Source organism: Myxocyprinus asiaticus, chromosome 3, assembly GCF_019703515.2.
Source record: "Myxocyprinus asiaticus isolate MX2 ecotype Aquarium Trade chromosome 3, UBuf_Myxa_2, whole genome shotgun sequence".
Lineage (NCBI taxonomy): Eukaryota > Metazoa > Chordata > Actinopteri > Cypriniformes > Catostomidae > Myxocyprinus > Myxocyprinus asiaticus.
The window spans coordinates 26,352,728-26,375,573 of NC_059346.1; the positions used below are offsets into that span (position 1 = coordinate 26,352,728).

Below are 22,846 nucleotides of genomic sequence, written 5' to 3' on the forward strand. Positions count from 1 at the left end.
AGCAAAATCTATGCATTTTCTTTTAAGTCCCATCGGTCAGATGTATCATTTGCATACCACAAACATCAAGATGAATTGTGGAGTTTAAGGGTCAAGCCTTTTGTGAAATATTTCTGTAACAAAGCAGTAGATATGGAACAATAACCACTTTTATTGTGGTTTGTATGGTAGTTAGATTACATGCTTGTGCTTCATAGGAACTTCTTAAAAATGATGTGGGATCTGTGGAAGAAATTGATTTTGAGGAGTTCCTTACAGTCATGTAGTACATCAGAACACCAGCCCTTCATATCACGGAGGAGAAGAAAGAAGAGATAAGGAGAGCCAAACTGCATTGTAAGAGCATGTTAAAACCTGAATAACGTCATATTTATAAAATGTTTTGGGTCCTAATCACTGACGAGAAACATGGAAATAAAATATATCAGTGAAAAGAAACATGCATTAACAATAATGTTAATTCTCTTTCTGTTTAACATGCATGACACAGACAATGATTGAACCATAACACTGGATGAATACAGAAATGTAAGCCTGTACTAACTGTTTTTTTTTATTTTTTTTAATTTATTTTTTTTATAAAACTATGTGAATAAATGGTTCATGATTAGCAGAATTGTAGCAGGTTTTTTTCCCATCTATGTTGGTCTCTCTTTTCTAGGTAGTAGAAGAGTTGTTGTCAAGTAGTGAAGCACTTGGAAGAGAGACAGCCAAGGGCATTGCGGATGCTGCAATGCTGGAGGTTGCCAGTATTTCAGTTGGTCCTATGGTATGTTGTTTAGAGGCTATATCACCAACATTGTACAATCAATCAATCAATCAATCAATCAATTTCACTGTCTTTTCAGGCACCTGATGAGTTCTATGATTCACATTTGAGCATTTTGTGATGGTTTGTATATATTTTACAATTTGTTTTTGAATGCCTAAAGCACTATTTGAAGCAAATACACTACATTGCATTAAAAATGATCATGTACCATATCTCTATTTCTGAATCTCTGCTCAACAGATTCTTAAAGGAATTGAAATTGAGACGAGAATGCACATTCACTTCTTGAACATGGATACAGTTGTGATGTGCAAGTAATGTTCTGTCAAATGACAGCAGCTTAAATGTAAATTTTCCAGTAAAAGGAGCTGTCTTTGCACTTTAATAGATGAAATCAGTTTAGGATTGTTTGGATAGATCTTTAGTTCTATGAACAATTTATTGGAAGCCAAGGGTGTTTGTTAAAAAAAAAAAAAGAAAAAGAAAGAAAAAAGTTAGCACTAACAAAAAGTATCTTAATATTTCCAACTCGCTTGGCATTGCATGCAAATGTTAAGTCTATGCTTCTATAAGTCTGGTAATATATCATTAAAACTATGCATACTTTTATTTATTTTATTGTTTTTAAAGTTTAATTATAAAGTTGTTTGTAGTCATTTATTCCAAAAACATGTTGAATGCTTATCAATAAAATAACCAATTGTAATTCTAATGTATTTTCATTAGAACATATTAATACTGGGGGAACAAAAGCAGTCATATTGTGTCCACTGTGTTATATCTATATTTTTCCTGATATTGACAAATAATACTAATAAAATAAAAGTACTTGAAACCAGTCTCAAATAAAGACCTGCAGTTACTCATATTAACCAGCAGATTTCACTAATGTTATGGTTTGTCTGTGGGTATAGAAATATACTCTGAAACACATCTAAACAACTAATAGGCATGTTTCAGGAGCATTGCAATACAAACATCACAAGACAAACAATATGAAGGTATTCTATGACAGTGTGAATGAGTGACACTATAACATAATAATTTACAGTATATGATAATAATCTGTAATTGCTAGTGAAACAACACCGAAGACTTTACAATATCATGCATAATTCTGAATAACAGATTTTATGTTGACACACAGAGCTCATGTTTGGTGTTTAAGTTCTACCAGCAGTTATGAATTGTACTTGTATTGTACTGGAGTTTTAATGTAATCAGTGTACTATACTGAAGAGGAGGAATATGCTTTGCATGAAGTATTAAGAGCTGTTTTACTTGCAAAAATTAACCTAGTTAATAGAATGTCCTCTGTAAATGGGTCAAATATATAATATAAATAAAGAAATTAATGAAAGTTTTTGTACTGTTACTCTTAAAAAAAAAAAAAAAAAAAAAATTTGCACATGCATCCACTGGATTGAATTTGCAAACTGCATTTACCACAATAAATTAAAAATAAAAGAAAAACATCTTTCAACATTGAGAAGTTCTGGTAATGCACTGGTTTGGTAAATTCTTTTTTCTTTTTTTTTTCTGAAAGAATTCAAAGCATTTCTCAGATCTCTTCAGTATTTGACGAGAAAAAGAATGTTATCACTTTCATATTTCGTGTGAAAGTGCCATGTGAGGTTGCCACATAAGACAGGAAAGAAGTTCTCACACAAGCACACAGGTTTTGATTGTATGTTATTTGATTAGGGGGTCTCCCCCACCGCAAGCTACCTCTGAAAGACTCAGCGACTCACTACCCTTGTTTTTTCTATTTCATGATAAAAAATGCAACTCCCTTCTTTTACTTGTAAGCAGTGCACCACTCCAAAATCCCCATCAGTGTTTCTACCGAAATGAATCAAACAACTTTTCAGACATCAGGAAGTTTGATACAAAGCCTCATATCCAATATCATTGGGGTATTTTGCCGGAAATGTTTTCTTTAACCATAGAGGTAAATACAGCTTTGTAAATTTGGCTATTCCAATCACAAAATTGTTGTATAATAGTTGCATGAAGTATGTGCAATTATAAACCCACAGCTAAAAAGAAGATTGGTACTACACTAAAGAGTTCAGTTAGTGGCAATCAACGTTTCAACAGATTTAAGCAAGTGAGTTTGTCAGATTTCTGCCCTCAAATGCTCTGTTCAGTTGTTCAAGTATTGCTGCACAATACGCTCTCTGAATGGGACCATCATTCCTCAGTTGACCATGTTCCAGACTTTCTCTGGAAGCATCTTCATAAATTGGTCTTCAGGGGTTTGATGACATGGCCACTCAGCTAAGTGGTTGACAAGATCGCCAGGCACAATGTCAAGTGTTGTTTGGAGAGGTGTAAACCCCCTGCCATTAGACTATAGTACAGCAGGAAAATTCTCTCTGGATAATTTTTACCATCTGGCAGTATGATGTTTGAGTTTGGTGGATCCTAAGGAAAATAATACCTGTATAGAAGACTGACTTTTTTCTCATTTAAAAAAAATCCCTTAGCACCAATTACAGTCAAGAGTCTTTTTGAGCTTTAGACATGGGAATGGAAGAAAGGACGTAGTTTTAAGTAGATAAGGACACTCACCTCTCCCTTTGGCTGTAGTTTTGAGCAGTTCTGTATTAATTACTACTTTGAGTTTATGTACTGATAGAAATGTTCCATATCTACAACATTGCTAACATGTTCAGCAGGTCTTCCCCGCCTCTTTGGACTCTGGGAGAGACGAGGGGGGGATAGGGAAAGAGCGGGGTGGGGCACTCTGGACCCCAACCACGCCACATTTGGTCCTCGGCCAGCTGGGCAGTGGTCCTCCGTGGTGCTGCGCGATGGCACTGGATCTCGCCTCGTGGCGGACGGCAGCGAGCTCCACCGCCTCCTGGCGGGTGGTAGCGGCTCCTCCGCTCCCGGCGGACAGCAGCGGCTCCTTTGTCTCCTGTCGGACGGCAGCGGTCTCCTCCGACTTCAGGTTAACCACTCCAGTACCACTATATCATACCTCCTTGGTGTCGCGACCCTCCCCCAGCGACGAGGGCTTTTCTGACGGAGCGTCTTCCTCCTGTCCCGGGATTCGGCACCACTGTGGCAGACTCTGCCTTCCCTACCAAGGTGGAAGCGAGAACCAGATTGAACAATCAACAGAACTTTAATTTGACATAAATGCTGAACTGAAACATAACAACACACACAGGCATGTGTGTATCTCTCTCACTGGCATCCCCCGGCTCTTCTTTATCCCTCTCCCAGCTGATTGAGCTGAATCAGCGCTGGGCGCGCACCCTCACGGCCCGGCCACGCCCTCCTCCTCATCATACATAGTTTAAAATTCTGTAATTTAATCGCCCACTTGTTCCAAACCTGGATGTCTTTCTTTCTTTGGTGAAACACAAAAGGAGATGTTAGGCAGAATGTTAGCCTCAGCCACCGTTCACTTTCACTTTCACTGCATCTTATTTTTTCCACACAATGAAAGTGAAAGGTAACTGAGATGAATATTCTGCCTGACATTTTCTTTTGTCTTCCACAGAAGAAGTCTTACAGGTTTGAAATTACATGAGGGTGAGTAATTTTTGGGTGAACTATCTCTGTAAGACAAAAGCAAAAAAACTTGTGTGCATGTGAGAACAGTGTAACAAATGATCCACAAAGCAGGTTGTACGAGGGAGGCCAAATCAAGTCTTGGGGAGGCTATTAAACATTCTGTGGCCAAGTGGCAAAAGTGCTATGATCAAATTGGAGACTATTTAGCCTGAGATGGAGCACTTGTATTAAAATAAGGAAGTCCCGCCTTACAGGCAGGGTTGGGAGGGTTACTTTTGAAATGTATTCCACTACAGATTACAGAATACATGCTGTAAAATGTCATTTGTAATGTATTTCGTTAGATTACTCAAGGTCAGTAATGTATTCTAAATACTTTGGATTACTTCTTCAGCACTGGTAGATTTTTTTCACTTGTTTTTACTATAAAAACTCTGCCAGTACCGTAAGACAAAATACACATGTTAAAAATACATTCTCTGAAAAACCTAAATATCTTATGCAGTGTTGTTTCTAAAACAAGATAAATCAAATTGATCTTGTTTTAAGGATTTTTAGATATTTTTACAGGAAAACAATGCAAAAATTATTATCAAGAATATGATTTTTGCCCTAATATCAAAGGTCTTACTAGAAAAAAGAAATTATGATCCAACGTGAATTATCTTGATAAAAAATATGATCGTGTCTGGTAACGTGCATGTAAAATGGCTAGAAATAGCATTTTATCTTAGCGTAAAGCTGACAATTTACACAAGGTTTATTTATTTTTCTTCTGCTCCAAACTTACTTCAAACTTACTTCTCTGTCTGCTCGTATGAATGTAACACATCATAAGAAAGTGTTTCACCACTGTTCAAATGTACTTTGGATTGCATAATTTATATGTATAAATGTTTTCCATCTGAAAGGACTAAATATTAAATTAAACAAATGACAATAAAATGCAAAGTAATCTCTTCAGTAATCAAAATACTTTTTGAACGTAACTGTATTCTAATTACCAATTATTTAAATTGTAACTGTAGTGGAATACAGTTACTTATATTTTGTATTTTAAATATGTATTCTCGTTACTTGTATTTCGTTACTCCCCAACCCTGCTTACAGGTAAAAGAGCCAATCATCTTTTAGATACAGACATTGTCTGTCAGTTAATTTGAGAACACAAATTCGCATTAGTTGGATCAGCCTGAAAAATAGTGTTTGTTAGTGTGATCTGAGCTAAAGAAGCACAATTTATGACGTTGTTGTCAGATTTTACTGCTGTTCTTTGTTCTTTGATTTTAATCTTGACCAACTATTTTGGAGAATTCAGTCTTCCCCATTCAAGTACATAAGAGCTGTGTTTGTATGCCGTTTGTGTGCATAGAAAATAGCTGCTTGGAAGCATTCCCAAGATGGCCACCCGGGTGGACTGATTTGCCTTGGAAGGGACTTTGGATCAGATGAAACCAAAATCAAACTCTGCTAAACAGGTCAAAGGAACAATACATCGTACCCTCCAAAGAATACCATTCCAAGTGGAAAGCATGTTGGTGATTATCTTCAACTGAGGCTTGGGCACCAGTCAACAAAAAAGGGGAAGTTGTTAATGGTACAAAACACAGGCATATAAGAAACCTGCAACTTTCAGCCAGGAAATTGAAAATTTGATGATTCACCATTCAAGATAACAATGACCCGCAGCACAGTTAAAGCTACTGCCTTTGATGGTTTTACTTATATTGCAGACAATTTACTCTCCTTTTTAAATTTAGTACTACAAGGTTAAACTTGTTTTACAAAATGTACAAAAAAAGATGCTAATAAAGATGCCTCTTTCATGTCCATTTTTTTTTCTTGATAAACTTTGCCATGCAGAACTCATTACTTGACCTACAATGAATCTCTTTACTTCCATTTCCACAGAAGCGTGTGACTAGAGCAAAGTGCATGAGATGACATTTTTTGTGCTGTCATCCACTCGTATAATTAATACATCAGATTAAAACGTTCAACATATTCATTATTGTTACTATGTTTTCTCTAAAGTGGTTTTGATTTTTACTTGCACCTTGGTACAGTACTTTAACATGGTTAATATCATTAATATTAATGTCTGTGTTTGATTTTATAGTTAATCCACTAATCAGCTTGGCTCAGAGTGTCAGCAATATGCTAAATGGAAATTGAAAGGAAGAACCAGTTTTGATTATATACTGTATGTTTGGGTTTGCAACATTCCTACACTGTGTAAGGACAAGAACCAAAGTTTCTTTTTGTTCAGTTTATTTTGTAATCTGATGATGATATGATGGAATGCAATGTGATTACACCATGACATGTACTTACAGTTTTCATAGAAATAAGTATAAAAAAATATACATACATACATATATACATACATTCAGAAATTCTAAAAGTGAACCTTTCAAAATTGTGCTGAGTGAAAATAACAAGCCATAGTCCATTCATTACCAAAGAAACAGCTTGAGATTCACTCACATGCGCACATGGACACACACAAACTCACATTCATACCTTGTGACAGGGGAAACGGCTAGTCAGTTTTTTTTCCCTTTATGATGTGGTGAAATGAATGCGTCATTAAGGGCTGATAGCACAGTCTCTTGCACTTCCTGTCTTCTAAAATGGTCTCAACACAAGGCTATGTCTCAGACAGTACATACGTTTTACTAGGTTATTCGGGTCCTTCAAGGCGTTATAGCAGTGACCACAAAAGCCAATATGGCTAACGCGTTACATCACAGTCGATCACTTCAAATCAAAACAATTGCCTGTGATGACATACATAACATCACTGAGTGTTGTTAAGAAATTTGAAATAACCAAAGTGGCTTTGAGCCTTCTTTCTAGGAAGGCAAATGGCACCACATGTAATCATGTACAGTTTTGATTACAGTTGATGCTTGATAACTACATAAAGTGTATTTTTTACAGTCTAATTAATAAATGGACCTACAGCAGTCAATGACAGCCAAATGAGATTATCCATTCTTGTCCCAATGGATATAACACAAATTATTTTGTTTTATTAGGTTTTTTTTCTACATAATGGAATAAAATAGTTAGGTAAAGACAGAAATAAATTATATGAATAAATATATCAACACAAAACATTATTCTCTGGACATTTTTTCCACTGTAAAATATGTAAAAAAAAATAATTAAAAAAAATAAATAGTAATAAATTACATAGACATTATTTTCTGTCAAATTTTCACTGAATGCATTTTAGTTCAACGACAATGTTTTTGTCCTTTTGCTGCAGATTTTACTCCTAATAGACTTCTGTTCATGAACTGCTTGACTAAGGAGCTCCTGAAGCCGAGACAAGACGATGCATCCATAGGCCTTCTGCTGGAAAATATTTTGTGCAGTGGGGATTCCTGTTGGCCTTTCAGCTGGTTCAGGAATAGGTATATTTGGCTGCAGCATTTGCAAGAAACAGTTCACCTTCAGAGCAAGGTGGCGAATATGTGTAATCATACTGTTAATCCCCTCAGCCACAGGGTTGGTTGGAGGTTCTAAGTCTTTCTGTTGCTCCATCACTGTTCTCATGTGTGGCAGAAATTCTTTCAGGTGGGTATAAATGCTCAAGATGCGTTCGGGTATGCTCTGGCCAGAGATTGTTGATACTGGAACATTGTCCATTTGCATATCACAGATGAGGTCTGTGGAGTCCCCTTGACTGGCTTTCTGAATGAGAGAAGACATGAATCAAGTCAAGGCATAAACCGTGTGAAATGGTAAATAAGAAAAGTTCTTGATTTCTTATGACCTTGCACCCACAATTGACTAAAAGGATTTTGTTGAAACTTGTTTTGAGACAAATCATTTGCATTGTGTTAACTAAACAGTCAAACATTTTTACTGTCCTGAACTTTGACCTCGATTTTACTGTCCTTGTTAACGTGCATGTGGGCTATGTCATCCACAAGATTTGGACAACCTTGGACAATGTACATTTCTGTGCACAAATGTCCATCATAAGATAAATGTAGATAATTGTCCATAAAACTGCATACTGGAGGGGAGACCAAGGCTAGTTGTCGGGAAAGTAGTCACAATGTCTGTATCTCAGTAATTATAAAGTTTTGGGTCAAAAGACTAATTACACAAACGCAGTGCAGAATGTCACATTTATATTGAGGGAAATTTTTTTATTTTATTGATTAAAAAAAATATCTTTACGCCAAAGCAACAGTTTTAAATTTTTGTATGTTACCTTTTACATTTTTGCTGAGTCATGAATTGTTCTGTGCTTCATTATTGTTAAACATTTTCCAAAAAAAAAAAAAAAAAAAAAAAAATCATTAAATAGCCTATTAGTGACAACTTTTTTTTTTTTTTTTTTTTGAGAACATGCCATACTATTGGGGCATGTTGTCACAAGAGGGCAATGCATGTTAAGTCACCTATATATATATATATATATATATTTTTTTTTTTTTTCCCTGGGCAACAACGGTGGAAATGTTCTTAACTTTTTGTAGCCAAGACTTTAAGTCCTAAGCCTACAGACATTAACTTTTGAATAAACTGACCTGAAGAAATATTCACTAGAGTAAAAAAGTTTGACATCTAGCCCCTGTCTCCCCTATTTTAGCATTGCCACTGTTTTATGCAATGGGTGCTTTCATTAAAAGAAAGGATTTCTTCAATTTATTGATGTTTTGCACAAGGACATACAATTATATTCATTTTTATAAGCTAATATTTGTTTTATCCAATTTAATTTAAGTTGCATTCTTATGGCCCAAATCTAAAATGAGATATTCTGATAAACAAATATGAAGTAAACTCATTTCCACATTTCATTTCTATTCAAGTTCAGTGTATATACTGTCACAGAGGTAAAATTACAGTTCCCACATACCCACAGACTCCCACCCACAAAGCAAATCAGTTTTGTCAATGGGAGGAATCACTGCATTGGATGTGGAAACCACCCAAGCAACTGTTGACCATATTAGGCATACCTTGTCAGAGCATCTCTTTTCATGTACCAATCACAACTAAACTTAGCAGTTAAATCACTGACTCTAGATGTCATCTGTGTGGTTCACTTTGTAATTCATCCAAAAAAGGTAACCATATCAAGAGTGTACTTACATATATTTTTAAGAGTTCTGCAGTGCTCCAGTTCATAAACTTGGTGAGCTTCAGACTTCTGTGAAGAAGATGGCTGCAGTTTTGGGTCCTGCATGATATTGTTGGCTGCATTAACTCAACAGCAATTAAGAAGAGGATCAGAAGGAATATTCCTAAAAGAGCAAACAAATAAGCAAACAAAACAATGACATTGAAATTAAAGCCACTATGTACAAATCAACCAAGAAGAGGTCAATTTAACAATCAAAACAAGCACCATTTAATTATATGAGAAAAAACTCAGATCACAGATAGCACCATGTCTATAGATCCACACTCTGATTTACTGGGGCCATGTTGAACAGGTGCATTCCTAGTTACAGAACTTCATGAGTGCACTCATATGAGTGCATGTAGATCAATCATATGCATACTTTCACAAATATGTGTATTTATTGTATGTGTACTGAAATTGGGTCCCGAATTGAATCACAACCTTAAAAAAAAAATGTAACCATAAAACATGATTGTAAGGTTATGTGTGCAGTGTGGTTGCAGTAGGCTACTTACTGAATTTTGTGTGTGATCTCTGAGATAGCCAAATCATGTTACTAACATGACAATTCATTCTCCGTTCACAGACAAAGTTTCAAACTGGTCATGATCACAACTCTGAAAAAGTTTTTAAAGACTGAAACCACACATTTGTCACTGAAGGAAATGACGCAGCTTACTGAGGCAACAAGATTTCCCAGAATTTTTTTTCTTTTTGCGTCTTCAAATCACATGTATAATGTGTAATGTTCCCTCCTTCTGTAGCTGCCACCCAAACTTCACGTAGATGCACTTCAGTCCTCCTGCGAAGCAGGGTCTGTATAGATTGAGCAGGTACTGTATGCTTTTTGCTCAGTTGTCCTTACATCTCCTATCAAATATGTTTATGAGAAAAAATGGCAAAAAGATTGTACTGTTGCCTCTCTAGCATTAATAAATACATATTTCTATGTTGCACAATGCCACATGACTCAACATTGTTATCTATATGTCATCTTTATATCTACATGTGCAGACATTTAATAATAGATTACTTTTATTTGACAATAAATGGGAATCATATATGCAAGTACCACTGCATTTTTTGCTATTTTCACCTGTAGAAACACATTTCGAAATCACCCTTTTAATGACATTTTTAACACTCTGTTACAATTGTTGTCATGATCAGTCAAACATATTGCTCAAAGGTTGAAAAATAAAATGCAAAAAGTAGAAAGGGAACCACAGTCCAGCACAGCACATTCCACTCAAGATCTGAACTCTGTGCCTGTTGGTTCAACAGGAAGCTGCCTTGTAATAGGAAGGTAGTTTCTCAACATTAGATTTTCACTGATATCTTCGGATCTTTTTGACGCAAAAGCACAAACTTGGAAATTTTACTCGACTATCACCATCAAATAAGGAAGGAAGATGACAGAGTTTGCTATATTTTTTATTTTGATGCACTTTCAATCAATTTTTGTGTGATGCAATTGTTTCTTTATTGCTAGACATGCAGAATGACTTCAGTGGACCGAAAAATGCTAATGATGTTACCTATGAGCTAAGCTTTATCTCGTCCTCTTTTGACCCTGGCCTACAAGGGAAATCCCCAAGCTAAATGTTTAGAACATGCACAAACTTACTATATTGCTCTTCTTAATATGGGCACAGCTGATTTCACAGCCACATCTGGAAAAATAAATAAATAAATAAAATGTATAGGCTTTTACAAATAAATGTAATTTCACATAATGGGTAAGCAGTCTGCCTGTTTAAGCATAAGTCTGATGTTGATGTGGTAAGCTGAGATAGTTTTGGTGTCACAGGGGAAATCAGTGTATTCTCAGCAAAACACAGGTAACAGCAATTCAGCAACTGGTACTTTCCACAATTCTTACCAAATGCATGCGCTTCAGGTAAAATGTAGAGGAATGAGGATAAACTGGGAGCAATGTAGTTGCCGTTTCATGCAGACTGTGTTCACTTTCTCCTTTGTCTGTGTTTTTGTTTTAATAGCCAGAGGCCAATATGTGGCTGTGACACACCAAGTATAAGAACAGCCTAAAGAGGCATCCCCTTCACAGGTTTATCTATTATTAAGGTAACACTTTACAATAAAATTTCATTTGTAAATATTTGTTAACATGAACTGACAATGAACAATACTTTTACAGCATTAAGTAATCTTGGTCAATGTTTATTTCAACATGCACAAATACATTTTTAAAATCAAAAGTTGTATATGTTAACATTGTTTAATGCACTATGAAATAAAATGAACTAACAATTACCAATTGTATTTTTATTAACTAACATTAACAAAAATTAATAAATGCTGTAAAAACTATATTGTTTATTGTTAGTTCATGATACCTAATACATTAACTAATGTTAATGAATAGAAACCTTTTGTCAAATGTTACCATTATTAAAGTTTCAGTCAATTCTTTGGAACTTCGACTGTGCTAATTCAGCAGCATTAGTGCTTTTATGTATCAGACAGGTCTGCATGTTTTATATCTGGGGCAAAAAGATAAAATACACTTTCTCTTAACCTCTAAACCACACAGTAAATGCTTTACTTGAGAGACTGAGGAAATCCCCCAGTCTCCTTTATGTATTTCTCATAATTATAAATATACCTCTTTAGAAGTCTTGATCTAAAATCACCTCAAAATTCACGTGGAATCTGATACTGTTGTGTGCAAAGAATGAGAATACTTGCCAAATTAACAGACAAATACAGAAGCATATGTTTTGATGAACCACCAACATATCATAATTCAATAAGGTGATATATATTTTGATAATGTTTATGAACTAAAAAAAAGTTCACGTGGTAAAAACAGTTCACGTGGTAAGAGTGCTACAAAGGGTAGCTATAGAAGAGTGTAGAATAAGGGGCCGTTCAGACCGAAAACCGCGCAACGAATGTAACAGAACGCAGGTGTCTCGAGGCGCGTTTTTAACAGCTGAAGTTCTTTTAACTTGACAAGGCGCCTAAAAACGTGGCACTCCTGCGTGAGACGCTGAAAAACAGCGAGAATCGGCGCAACGATCCAAAATGTGTTGAATTTTTTTTTTTTTTTTTTTTAGCGAATGTTTACATAGGAAAACGGACGAACAAAAAACACGTACGGTGTGAACACACACACACACGCACACACGCACACACGCAGTCGGTAGGCATTGCGTAACTCACTCTATCCCACCGGATCTGTTTGCTTCCTCCTCCTCCTCCTTCTCAGGAAGTGCAGCCGCTAGTAGGCTGAAGCTGAAGAGAGACTTCTGACTCCCGCTCTTCTCGTCATCCATCGCGATGCCCTGCCCGTTCTTGCAGGAACCTGTGAGCATCATACGCCAGTAACAGATGAACGGCGAAAAGGATGCGCTGGAAGCAGGCGACTTTGTGCGGGCAGCAGGGAGACGCAGCGGCATCATCCTCAGCATCAGCAGCAGCAGGGCGCTCGGTTAGCGCCCACCCTCACTCACTTCGTCTTTTCCTCCCCCCTGCAGAAGCATGCTTGCGTGAGGGATGAGGCTGGAGGCAGGGACATCAGGCCAGAGCTGCGGCCTTCTTCTTCTCACAAGAGCCGGGCTCGCCATCATCGCATCAGCAGAATCCGCCAACGCTTTACCATCATCACATCAGCATCTTTGGTAGGCAGCCTTTCTCTCCGCTTCTCCTCTCCGTTTTTGCATAAAAAAAAATGCAGGCCTGCCATGCTCATCCTCTCAACCCCACATCAGTAGCCATGGCAACCACATTCTGTTAATAAGCCCCCCCCCCCGCCCATTTCTTTCTGTCTCCGGAGCGCGGGCTTATTTTCTACTAGTGTGAACATTACTGAGACATTGCTTCATTTTTATTGTTGTATAAAAAGCATTCCTTTTGTTGAGATTGAGCGGTATTTTCTTGAACTGTGCGTGATGTACAGTGTTTTTTCATATAGCCAAATGTATCATTTCTTTTTTTTTAGAATGCAGGCTATGTGAATCCGCTTTTAATGCAACCTAGTACATCATTAAAAGAACATATTTGCCTTAATTTTGCATATTAATTCTTCAAAATTATATAGTCGAAATACAATAGCCTATATTTCACTGAAACACATTATATTCACCATATCAGTTGACCAGATCTGAATTTCTCTTCAATAAAAAGGGATGTGCACAGGGTACTAATTTAACCATTTTTTGCCCACCAGCCACAGTGGCCCATGAATGCCAATTTTGATTTTTTTACCAATCACTTTTTTGTTTCATAAACTGTATAGATTAAATGTTTTCTACTACATATAGTATACAGTATATAGTAGAAATGTACATATTTAGAGCATACTGTATATATGAGAGCATATATAACCATAATAGTATTATTATCATAATGATAAATTTGCAACAGACACATAGAGGCTAAAAAGGTGACAAGCACAGAAGAGAAACTTCTTGTTCAAGCATAATTTCTGAGGCTGTACTGTAGTATTATGACAACACATGACAATTCACCTGAAGTCCCAATGTTGATGCATGCCCTTTGCTTTGTACGGTGACGTATACTGCGACAAATATCTGGAATTATAATGTCAAAATACAATGAACCTGCAAAGTTGCGTTTACAATGTAAAACACAAACTGGTTCATGGAAATAAAGCTAACTAACTCAGAGCACCTCCTGAGATGGTCAGAGATCTTTTGGAGCATTCACATAACACTATTCTTGCAAACTTCACTCAACTTACAGAGAAGAAAGAGTGAAAACTCTTCACACGCATGAGCGGCAGAGCACCACTGAACCTCTAAAAACAAAGCAAATCACACACGTGCTCCGACGGCTTTTCTTTTGTCTGTTCTTCAAAATATAATCAGATGTGTTTAATTCAAGCGCAAGTCTGTGTGTCTAAAGGCATTTCTTTTTATATGTCACTTCGAGACGTCTTACAGGTCGCCTGCCACAGTAGCGGGCAGATGACCAAAATTATCCGTGTGGCGTGTGCTAATTTAATATCCTGTTTGTGAAGCATAATTAATAGCAGAGCCGGATCTAGTGTGGTGCTGGGGTGGGTTTTGCGCCCCCATTGCGCTATCAGTACGGAATACACACATGTGCACCCGAAATGCTACTACAGTATGTGCTTATTATTGCTTAATGACCATTTTAGTGGTTAGGCCCAATTTATACAACCATAATAGAACTAAAATATTATATCAGTAAAAATACACATTTTCCATTTTAAAGTTTTACGAATTAATAATTAATATTACATTACATACAGAATCCACTTACTTTACCATATAGGTTTTGCTGTGCATATCTGACAACAATGCATATCTGAATTTTATATCTAATAGAAATGTTGCACATTTCTAAATTTGGATTTAGTATACATCTAAAAGTACCTCTATACATACAGTATCTATTGAATTGTGGGTTAGAGGGAAAAAAGAGAAATAATTTTTCATTGTATTTGTTTAGTGTTACTTGGTTTACTTGACCTTTGACCCACAACACACTATGTCTGTGTGCAGGTCAGTGGGCAGATCCAGGAGCATGAGCAGGAAGCTGTGTGGCGCGAGCAGATGTCAGGGTATAAGCGCATGCAACGGCAGCACCAGAAGCAGCTGATTGCCCTGGAGAACAGGCTAAAGGCCGAGATGGATGAGCACAAGCTCCGGCTGCAGAAGGAAGTGGAGACCCAGGCCAATACCACCTACATCGAACTGGAGCGGCTGGCCAAGAAGCAAGCTGCACAACTGGACAAAGAGGTGTGTGGTCCTACTTTACACCAGGGCCGGCACTATGGGGAGACTAGGGTGGGCATTGCCCTCTCAGATTTTTCACTCTGCCCTCTCAAGTGCAAATCATTTTTACCTGCAGGATTTCCTCGTGTTACCAATCGAGAAAATTAATTTTCGATGTTCAGAATTCGGTTATTTCTGCTTACTTTCTGTTTCTGATAAACGTGAATTATAGATAGAAAGTCACATGAGAAAGTGTAACTAATGTGTTAGTCTGTCTGTAACATTTTTGCTAAGAGTTCAGGCTGAGGGGACCTTGGCTCAAATCCCAAAATAGCATACAATTTTTAATAAATCAAGCGAAAACAAGAGCTCCAGAGGACATGATGTGTCACAACATATGCTTTTCAGGTAAAACACAATTTAAGCATACAGAATAGTGTAAATAGCCAATGAATTCCAATGACAGATAGGTCCTATTGTCTATAATCTGCAAACAGTAATTGAAATGTTAAACAGTAGTGGTTATTATACAGTAAAATAGAGAGTCTGTTATGGCTACCTTTTTACTGTTCTCAAACTGCCCCTCCCCAACAGACACACTTCACTCTGCAAAAATACAGCACATCATGATCATGCAAAATGTAAATTTCTTTAAAAGATAACTTCATTTAACATATATTTTATAAATATATATATATATATATATATATATATATATATATATATATATATATATATATATATATAAAATATTGTGCGTGTAAGTTTACTAATGCCCAGCTAACTACTAACCAGTGAACTTTTTGTAATACTCTTCCTCCCCTTGGTCTATTTTAGATGATTAACTTTTGTGGTAAATATTGCAATACCGTTTTTTATTTTACCTCTCAAAAGATAAGGGCCTCGGCAGCTGAGGAGAAGAGAATCCAGCAACAGATCCTGGTCCAGCAGAAGAAGGAGCTGACCACCTTCTTGGACACACAGAAAAAGCAGTACAGACTATGCAGGGAAAGGATGAAAGAGGTGGGACTCAAGATAAGTCTTTCATATTACCTGTAATATGTGGTGGCCTTTGCCCCTTATGACCAATGGTTGCTGGTTCAATACACACGAGGAACAAGCTATGAACTATCACCATTGTGCCCTTGGTCATCATTGTGACCAAGGCACTTACAGTAACCCCAGGTTGCTCCAGGGAGGATTATCCCTGTAATAAGTGTACTGTAAACCGTTTTGGATAAAAGCATTACTTACTTACACTCACTGAGCACTTTATTAGTAACACTATGGTCTTAATGAAATGCCCGACGTGGTCTTCTGCTGTTGTAGCCCGTCTGCCTTAATGTTCGACGTGTTCTGAGATGCTATTCTGCTCACTATAATTGAATAGAGTGGTTATCTGAGTTATCTTAGCCTTTCTGTTAGCTTGAACCAGTCTGTTCATTCTCCTTTGACCTCTCTCATCAACAAAGCATTTCTGTATCCAGAACTGCCATTTACTGGATGTTTTTTGCTTTTGGCACCATTCTGTGTAAACTCTAGGGACTGTTGTGCATGAAAATTCCAGGAGATCAGCAGTTACAGAAATACTCAAACCAGCTCGTCTGGCACCAACAGTCATGCCACGGTCGAAATCACTGCTGCCACACGATTGGCTGATTAGATAATCACATGAATAAGTAGGTGTAGAGGTCTTCCTAATAAAGTGCTCAGTAAGTGTATAATGCTTACTGATTATATTTGATTGACATTTTTTGTCCATTCTCATTTCATTGTGAGTGAATGTTTTGATGTTGCTCTATATACATTAGGAAATGAATGAAGACTCTGACACACCAAAAGAGGAGAAACAGGAGCGCTTGTCATGGCATAAGGAAACAATGCAGCGCTCCCAGGCGGAGGAGGAGGCCCAGCTGTTGAACCAGCAAAGACTGGTTTACGAAAGGAGCTGCCGTTCTCTGAAAAGAAGAAGCCTGATCAAGAAGCACGAATTTGAACAAGAGCAAATGCGGGAGGCAAGAAATAAAATGCGTCAACACAAAGAATGTCTCAAGCACATTGTTTTTATCTTGGGAATTTGGGAGTTTCACTTAGACATTGAATCACAGTGATTTCCAGGTTATTTTTGAAAATAAATAAGTAAACAAATAGACAAATGGAACAAAATAAAAGAACAAAACTTTGCAAAAAGACTGAAATGTAACATGTGAAAACAATGTAGAGCATTCACACATTTGTGGTACTGAATTTGGTCTGGAGTCCATCTCATCCTGTGCATTATAAAATCTGCTGTCAAAGTTACTTAAGAGTTTTCATAATAGTGCAATTTACACTTATCCTATTTGGACACTGACATTTTTGTTAATGTCACACAAACAATTGAAATATTTATCATATATGAACTGCTCTTTCTGTTAAAAAAGGAGCTTAACAAGAAGAAGACACAAAAAGAAATGGAGCATGCCTTGATGATCAGACAGGATGAATCCACCCAGGACCTGGAGCGGCGCCAACTACAGATCTTACAAAGGCTACACTTTGAGCTGATGCGCCACCAGCACCAAACAGAATCGGAGAACCAGGAAGAGTACAACAATCGACGGCAGAGGGAGCTTCACAGAAAGCATGCTTTGGAACGCCGACAACAGCCCAGGAACCTTAAGGTAAACAGCACAAGCTTGTAATGAGAGGTAGAACCAACCAAGGGATGTTTGTTAGGTTAGTTTCTTATACAAAAAAACAAAACAAAAATGATAGTAGTGTAAAGTGTTGGATGTACAATTCACTAATTTTACTGTACCTTAAATGTGTCTTTATGTTTAACAGTCAAAGTACACCCAATAATAGACAAAAAGCACAATTTGGAGAAAAAATCATGTGAAGTCCTCCATGCTCTACCTAACCATTGCATGATGCATTATAAAGGATTCTTATTAATCTCCTCTTCTTAAAGACATTGGAAATGCAGATCAAAAAGCAATTCCAAGATACCTGTAAGGTGCAAAACAAGCAGTACAAAGCTCTGAGGAACCATCAGTTGGAGGTCTCCCCCAAGAGTGACCACAAAGCCATCCTGAAGTCTCTTAAAGAGGAGCAGACCCGCAAGCTCGCACAGCTGGCAGAACAATACGAACAAAGCATTCACGAGATGATGGCCTCTCAATCGGTAAGGGGCTTCTACACATACACCAGAAAGAAAATGGTGCCTCTAGTGGTAAAACCACAAAATGTGTCAGTTCATATCTTAGGTTAGTGGTCATAAACTCGACTCCTAGACCTTGCCTTGATAAATGTGTTGTAACTCTTACTGCTGTTTTCCCAATTGACGCACTATACACTGTGCATTACATAATACACTATGCATTTAGCCATGTAGTGTGTGAATTTTTTAAAGTTTAATATCGTCCCAAATGGAACACTTAACATTTTTTTACTACATGGAAGCATTCGCCGTTTAAGAGCTGACGAAAGTGATATTTCAAATGCATGCGATGTGTTGCCACTAACTTTAGTGAGTCCAACCTCAGTTCAACACTTGTATCTCAAACAATGTACATGTTCACACAGTGTGGTGTGATGGTAAAGCTTTCAATTTACTTTTATAAGGTGCTGTGTTCACTGAAGTTTCGCTAGCTGATACATTCTCCATTTTTTACAACAGTTTTGTCTTCTTATGCTTCTCACTTCTTACGCTACAAAATTGCATTGAATAGTGCAGAATTGTATGGTTTGTGATGCACTTTAAGTTTCACAGTTTAATTAGGTTTGTTAGTTTAGAGTTGGTGCAAGAATATTCAATCAGGTTCTGTGGAATTGGATTTCAATTCCTGTCCAAATAGAGGTGGAGTGCTGTAAATAAGCTACGAAGAAGGGCAGTGATGTTGATCCGGGATGCAGTTTATTTGTTCTTCTCAAACAAACAGACAAAAAGTCTGCTTTTTCATAATTCCCTTACCTGCGAAAAAAACTCTTCAAAAAGCTGCTGCCGGAAAGAGATGTTTGAGACATTTTCCCCTAGTGGCACTGCTTGGAACTGCTAATTTAGTATTTGCAAACTGAATGTCAAGCACAAACTAACCAAACTGGCAATAGAAAGTTATTTACTGAATTAATCACTTGCCATCATTAAGTTTTTACATGCAGTGCCCCCACATCAATTTTCTTGATTGCCTGTGGCATTATCCTTAATCCATAAATAAATCTTAAATGACTACTTATACTGTATATGTGTCATTGTTTTTATACAGTAGAGAAAAAAAACTCTTCAGCATTGTCTACAGTATAGTAAGCCTCTTCTTTGTTTTGGGTAGTAATTGCAGCATGCCAATCTCTCAGTTACGTTTAGATGAAGAGCAGGAGGCTGAATGCCAGGCTTTAAGGCAGCAGCTACATCAGGAGATGGAGCTCCTTGATGCCTACCAGAACAAAACTAGGGCGCAGATGGAGGCCCAACATGAGCGTGAGTTGCAGAAGTTGGAACAGAAGGTGTCCTTGCGTCGGGCTCATTTGGAACAGAAAGTGGGTTTTGTTTTTTTTGTTTTTTAGATAAACCTTTATAATTGATAGGTTACATTTATAGGCCCATGTACTGGTTGCTTGATATACCAACATGGTAGTGCAACTAGCTATGAAAAATAAGAAATCCTGTCTGAAATACTTAGTGAAATATCTATCCAAACCTCTTCTACAGGCCTATGAATGTCTCTATTTTGTTTACAGATTGAAGAAGAGCTGGCCTCACTTCATAAGGAACGGACTGAAAAAATCAAGCATTTATTTGAGCGTCAAGAGCGAGAACTGGAAATGTTTGATTCAGAGAGTGCACGGCTAGGATTCGGAAGCTTGGCCTCATTTGACTTTCCCAAGGAAGAGGCCAGATGATCCAAAAGATGTTAAAGGGACCGTTTTACACTGATGTCTTTGGACACGTTGTGCCTGCACTGTCCCTGATTGTTGGATTTACTATGATCACCCCAACAGTGGCCATACTGGATCAGTATCTTATAACTCATATGGGCTGTGAGAACTTCACTGAGATTCTGAGAAGAGACTAAACAGCCACAGACACAAAGTGGTTTAGTGGTGCATCACTGAGCACATAAACCAAGAGGAAATATCTAAACAAACTGACCTTTTCTCCATGCCATTGTCCAACTTTTGGTATTAAATTAGTAATTCAGGATATTTTAGGAAAAGTAAGCACTTTGATATGTTAAATATGATCCCATCATGTAAGGTGGATATGAAGTGTGAAATGCCTTTGGTGTCATCAAAGGACATTGCGACTGTAGAATGTGTCCTGAGTCTTCACCGTGGCTATTAGCTGTTTTGTATGTATCACAGAGAATGTGAAAACTGTTGATGAAATCTTTATGCAGAAGCAGTTTTTAAAGCAGTGTCTGATTTTAAAATAGGGTAAATACACTAAGAGGATTTGATTCATATTTCATATTGTGGAACCCGAGCTTTATTTCATTTTTACTTAGAAAAAAAGTAACAAATAAATAAATAAAAATAAAAAACCAAGAAAAATGTATTCATTGTTCAGTATCCGAAATTAATTGGCATTAGTTTTATCAGGATGTGGATTTATTACATTGAATCAGTTCTGTCAGAGTTACTGGTATTATTGCATGCACTTTAAAAGACAAATTCAGGTTGTGAAGTGGAGCATGAATCTGTCAGAGATTTTAGCCTTGTACAAATAAAAGTGGTCATATCAGTTTTGTTTTCATGGCTATTGATACTGAACACAAGCTTTATCTTTTATACATATAAATACCCGCCAAATTGCCAAATGCCTTTAAGTTATGTTGATGAATGTTTTTGTTTTCCTTATTTTGCACAGTTTGTTGAATTGTGATTCATTCAATGTGGACTTCTCACTGCTCTTGTACAGGGAAAATGTTGCAATTTGTGTTGTAAAAATTTTTATATAAATATTTGTATATGACAACCTAAATAAGGTTTACATATGTATTGGTTAATCATTGCCAACAAAAATCTATTTAACTCTTATTTAGTGAAGGCAGAGGAATGCTTATTTTTGTAAGTAAATTAGAAAGAATAGATGGTTTAACTTATATTCTCATGCATCATGTGACAGCCTACATGTCTGGTAGAGCTATAATGCTAACACATTTGTGTAACCGAGTTCATGGCTTGCTGTCATTGAAGAAAGACACCACTCCAGCAACTAGCAAAAGGGGTTCAGTTGTTTCTTAATTCACAAAACAACATGTATTTTATAGGCAAATTTGTGGTGTGTAATAAAAGATTATTTGGGCCTGACTACTATCTTTTACAATCCCTGACCCTTACCCTCATTATTCAAAGGTGTCTCATAATGTTTTATCAGTGAAAATCAGGATGAGAATGCAAAGTGATTTCCTGTTACTGTCATTTAGGGCCTCTTCTCAAACAAAGCCATTGTTAAACTGTCATTGCACAACTGATGTGATGTTTTAACAAATAAACACAATGAAGTTTTGATTGGCTAATGGCATGCTGGAAAATATTCATCAGTTTTGTTAAAAGTAATAGAGTGATGGCAAGGCTTTTTTTGTAATTTATTTTGGTTGTTGTTAAAGCTTATTTATGTTTTCACAAATTAAGACAATCAAATGTATTGATATGGTAAATACTCTTAGTTAAGGCATTGGTAAGCCTTTGGCAAGGACATTTGTTATACCTGATAGGCTCTTTAACTTTTTGAACCATGATGACCGATTGTTGACTGATGTTAGAAACCTTATAAATATGAAGCTGTGACCTTGGGTCAATTTTTTTTATTTTCTAATTAATTAACTCGTGAACAGATTTTACAACCCTGCATAATTCATTGCACATTTGCCCCCTTTGAAACAAATCATCTGACATGTAGTCCCTCTATTGACCACAAGATGGTGACATTCCTTTAATCAGTGGTTCTCAAACTTTTCACTCCAAGGTCCCCCAATATTCAAGACCACATCCACACTATTTGTTTTTTGTTTGAAAACTCAATTTTCAGTTTTCTAACATCCAAAGTATTAAAATGAAACCTTTTTATGAACAGAATCTAGGTGTATCAAAATATTAAAGTAAGTAATTGTGAATAATTTTGTGATTCCAGAAGTTTAAGTGTGTTATTTAATAAAAACAACAGGGAGTTGCATTAAAATAAGATGTTGTACATCTTGATTCCAGCAGTTTTTAACATTTCAATAAAGTTAAATTATTATTCATTCAAGTCATCTTGGGGCCCCCTTGGAAGTCTGCTGAGGCCCCCAAGTGAGCCTTGGCGGCCTGGTTGAGAACCACTGCCTTAAGTAAACATACAGTGCATTCAGAATGTATTCAGAGCCTTTAATTTTTCTCACATCTTGTTATGTTGCAGCCTTATGCCAAAATGCTTTAAATTATTATTTTTTTCACATCAATCTACACTCAATACCCCATAATGACAAAGAAAAAAACAGACTTTTGATAACTTTGCAAATTTATTAAAAAGGAAAAACTGAAATATCACATAAGTATTCAAACCCTTTGCTATGACACTTGAAATTTAGCTCAAGTGCATCCCATTTTCTGGATAATCTTTGAGATGCTTCTATATTTTAATTGAAGTCCACTGGTGGCAAATTCAATTGATTGGACATGATTTGGAAAGGCACACACCTGTCTATA

The 22,846-nt window shown here is 36.8% G+C and overlaps 2 protein-coding genes and 1 pseudogene across 2 annotated transcripts; 2 read left to right on the top strand and 1 right to left on the bottom strand.

Annotated features, from left to right (window-relative positions):
* Window positions 1–260: 260 nt before the first annotated feature.
* LOC127422422 (calcineurin B homologous protein 3-like) lies at window positions 261–1,264 on the top strand (annotated as a pseudogene).
* Window positions 1,265–7,097: 5,833 nt separating this feature from the next.
* Window positions 7,098–10,103, bottom strand: m17 (IL-6 subfamily cytokine M17). The gene is made up of 3 exons (XM_051665858.1): window positions 9,968–10,103; window positions 9,419–9,570; window positions 7,098–8,002 (listed from the first exon to the last, which is right to left on the bottom strand). The coding sequence occupies exons 1-3, from the start codon at window positions 10,023–10,025 to the stop codon at window positions 7,538–7,540; spliced, it is 675 nt and encodes a 224-aa protein (XP_051521818.1). The 5' UTR covers window positions 10,026–10,103; the 3' UTR covers window positions 7,098–7,537.
* Window positions 10,104–12,718: 2,615 nt separating this feature from the next.
* Window positions 12,719–21,689, top strand: LOC127422320 (serine/threonine-protein kinase TAO3-like). The gene is made up of 8 exons (XM_051665749.1): window positions 12,719–13,096; window positions 14,966–15,202; window positions 16,073–16,201; window positions 16,990–17,193; window positions 17,602–17,841; window positions 18,132–18,344; window positions 19,514–19,696; window positions 19,898–21,689. The coding sequence occupies exons 2-8, from the start codon at window positions 15,017–15,019 to the stop codon at window positions 20,057–20,059; spliced, it is 1,317 nt and encodes a 438-aa protein (XP_051521709.1). The 5' UTR covers window positions 12,719–13,096; window positions 14,966–15,016; the 3' UTR covers window positions 20,060–21,689.
* The last annotated feature ends 1,157 nt before the right edge of the window (window positions 21,690–22,846 follow it).

Excerpts from the sequence above, each read along its gene's own strand:
- LOC127422320 (XM_051665749.1), top strand. The coding sequence starts at position 15,017 with ATGTCAGGGTATAAGCGCATGCAACGGCAGCACCAGAAGCAGCTGATT. Across the intron at positions 17,842-18,131 it reads AACAGCCCAGGAACCTTAAG|ACATTGGAAATGCAGATCAA; the intron begins GTAAACAGCACA and ends CTCTTCTTAAAG. Across the intron at positions 19,697-19,897 it reads GGGCTCATTTGGAACAGAAA|ATTGAAGAAGAGCTGGCCTC; the intron begins GTGGGTTTTGTT and ends TTTTGTTTACAG.
- m17 (XM_051665858.1), bottom strand. The coding sequence starts at position 10,025 with ATGAATTGTCATGTTAGTAACATGATTTGGCTATCTCAGAGATCACAC. Across the intron at positions 9,571-9,967 it reads GAGATCACACACAAAATTCA|GAATATTCCTTCTGATCCTC; the intron begins GTAAGTAGCCTA and ends TTGCTCTTTTAG. Across the intron at positions 8,003-9,418 it reads CAGAACTCTTAAAAATATAT|AAAGCCAGTCAAGGGGACTC; the intron begins GTAAGTACACTC and ends TCTCTCATTCAG.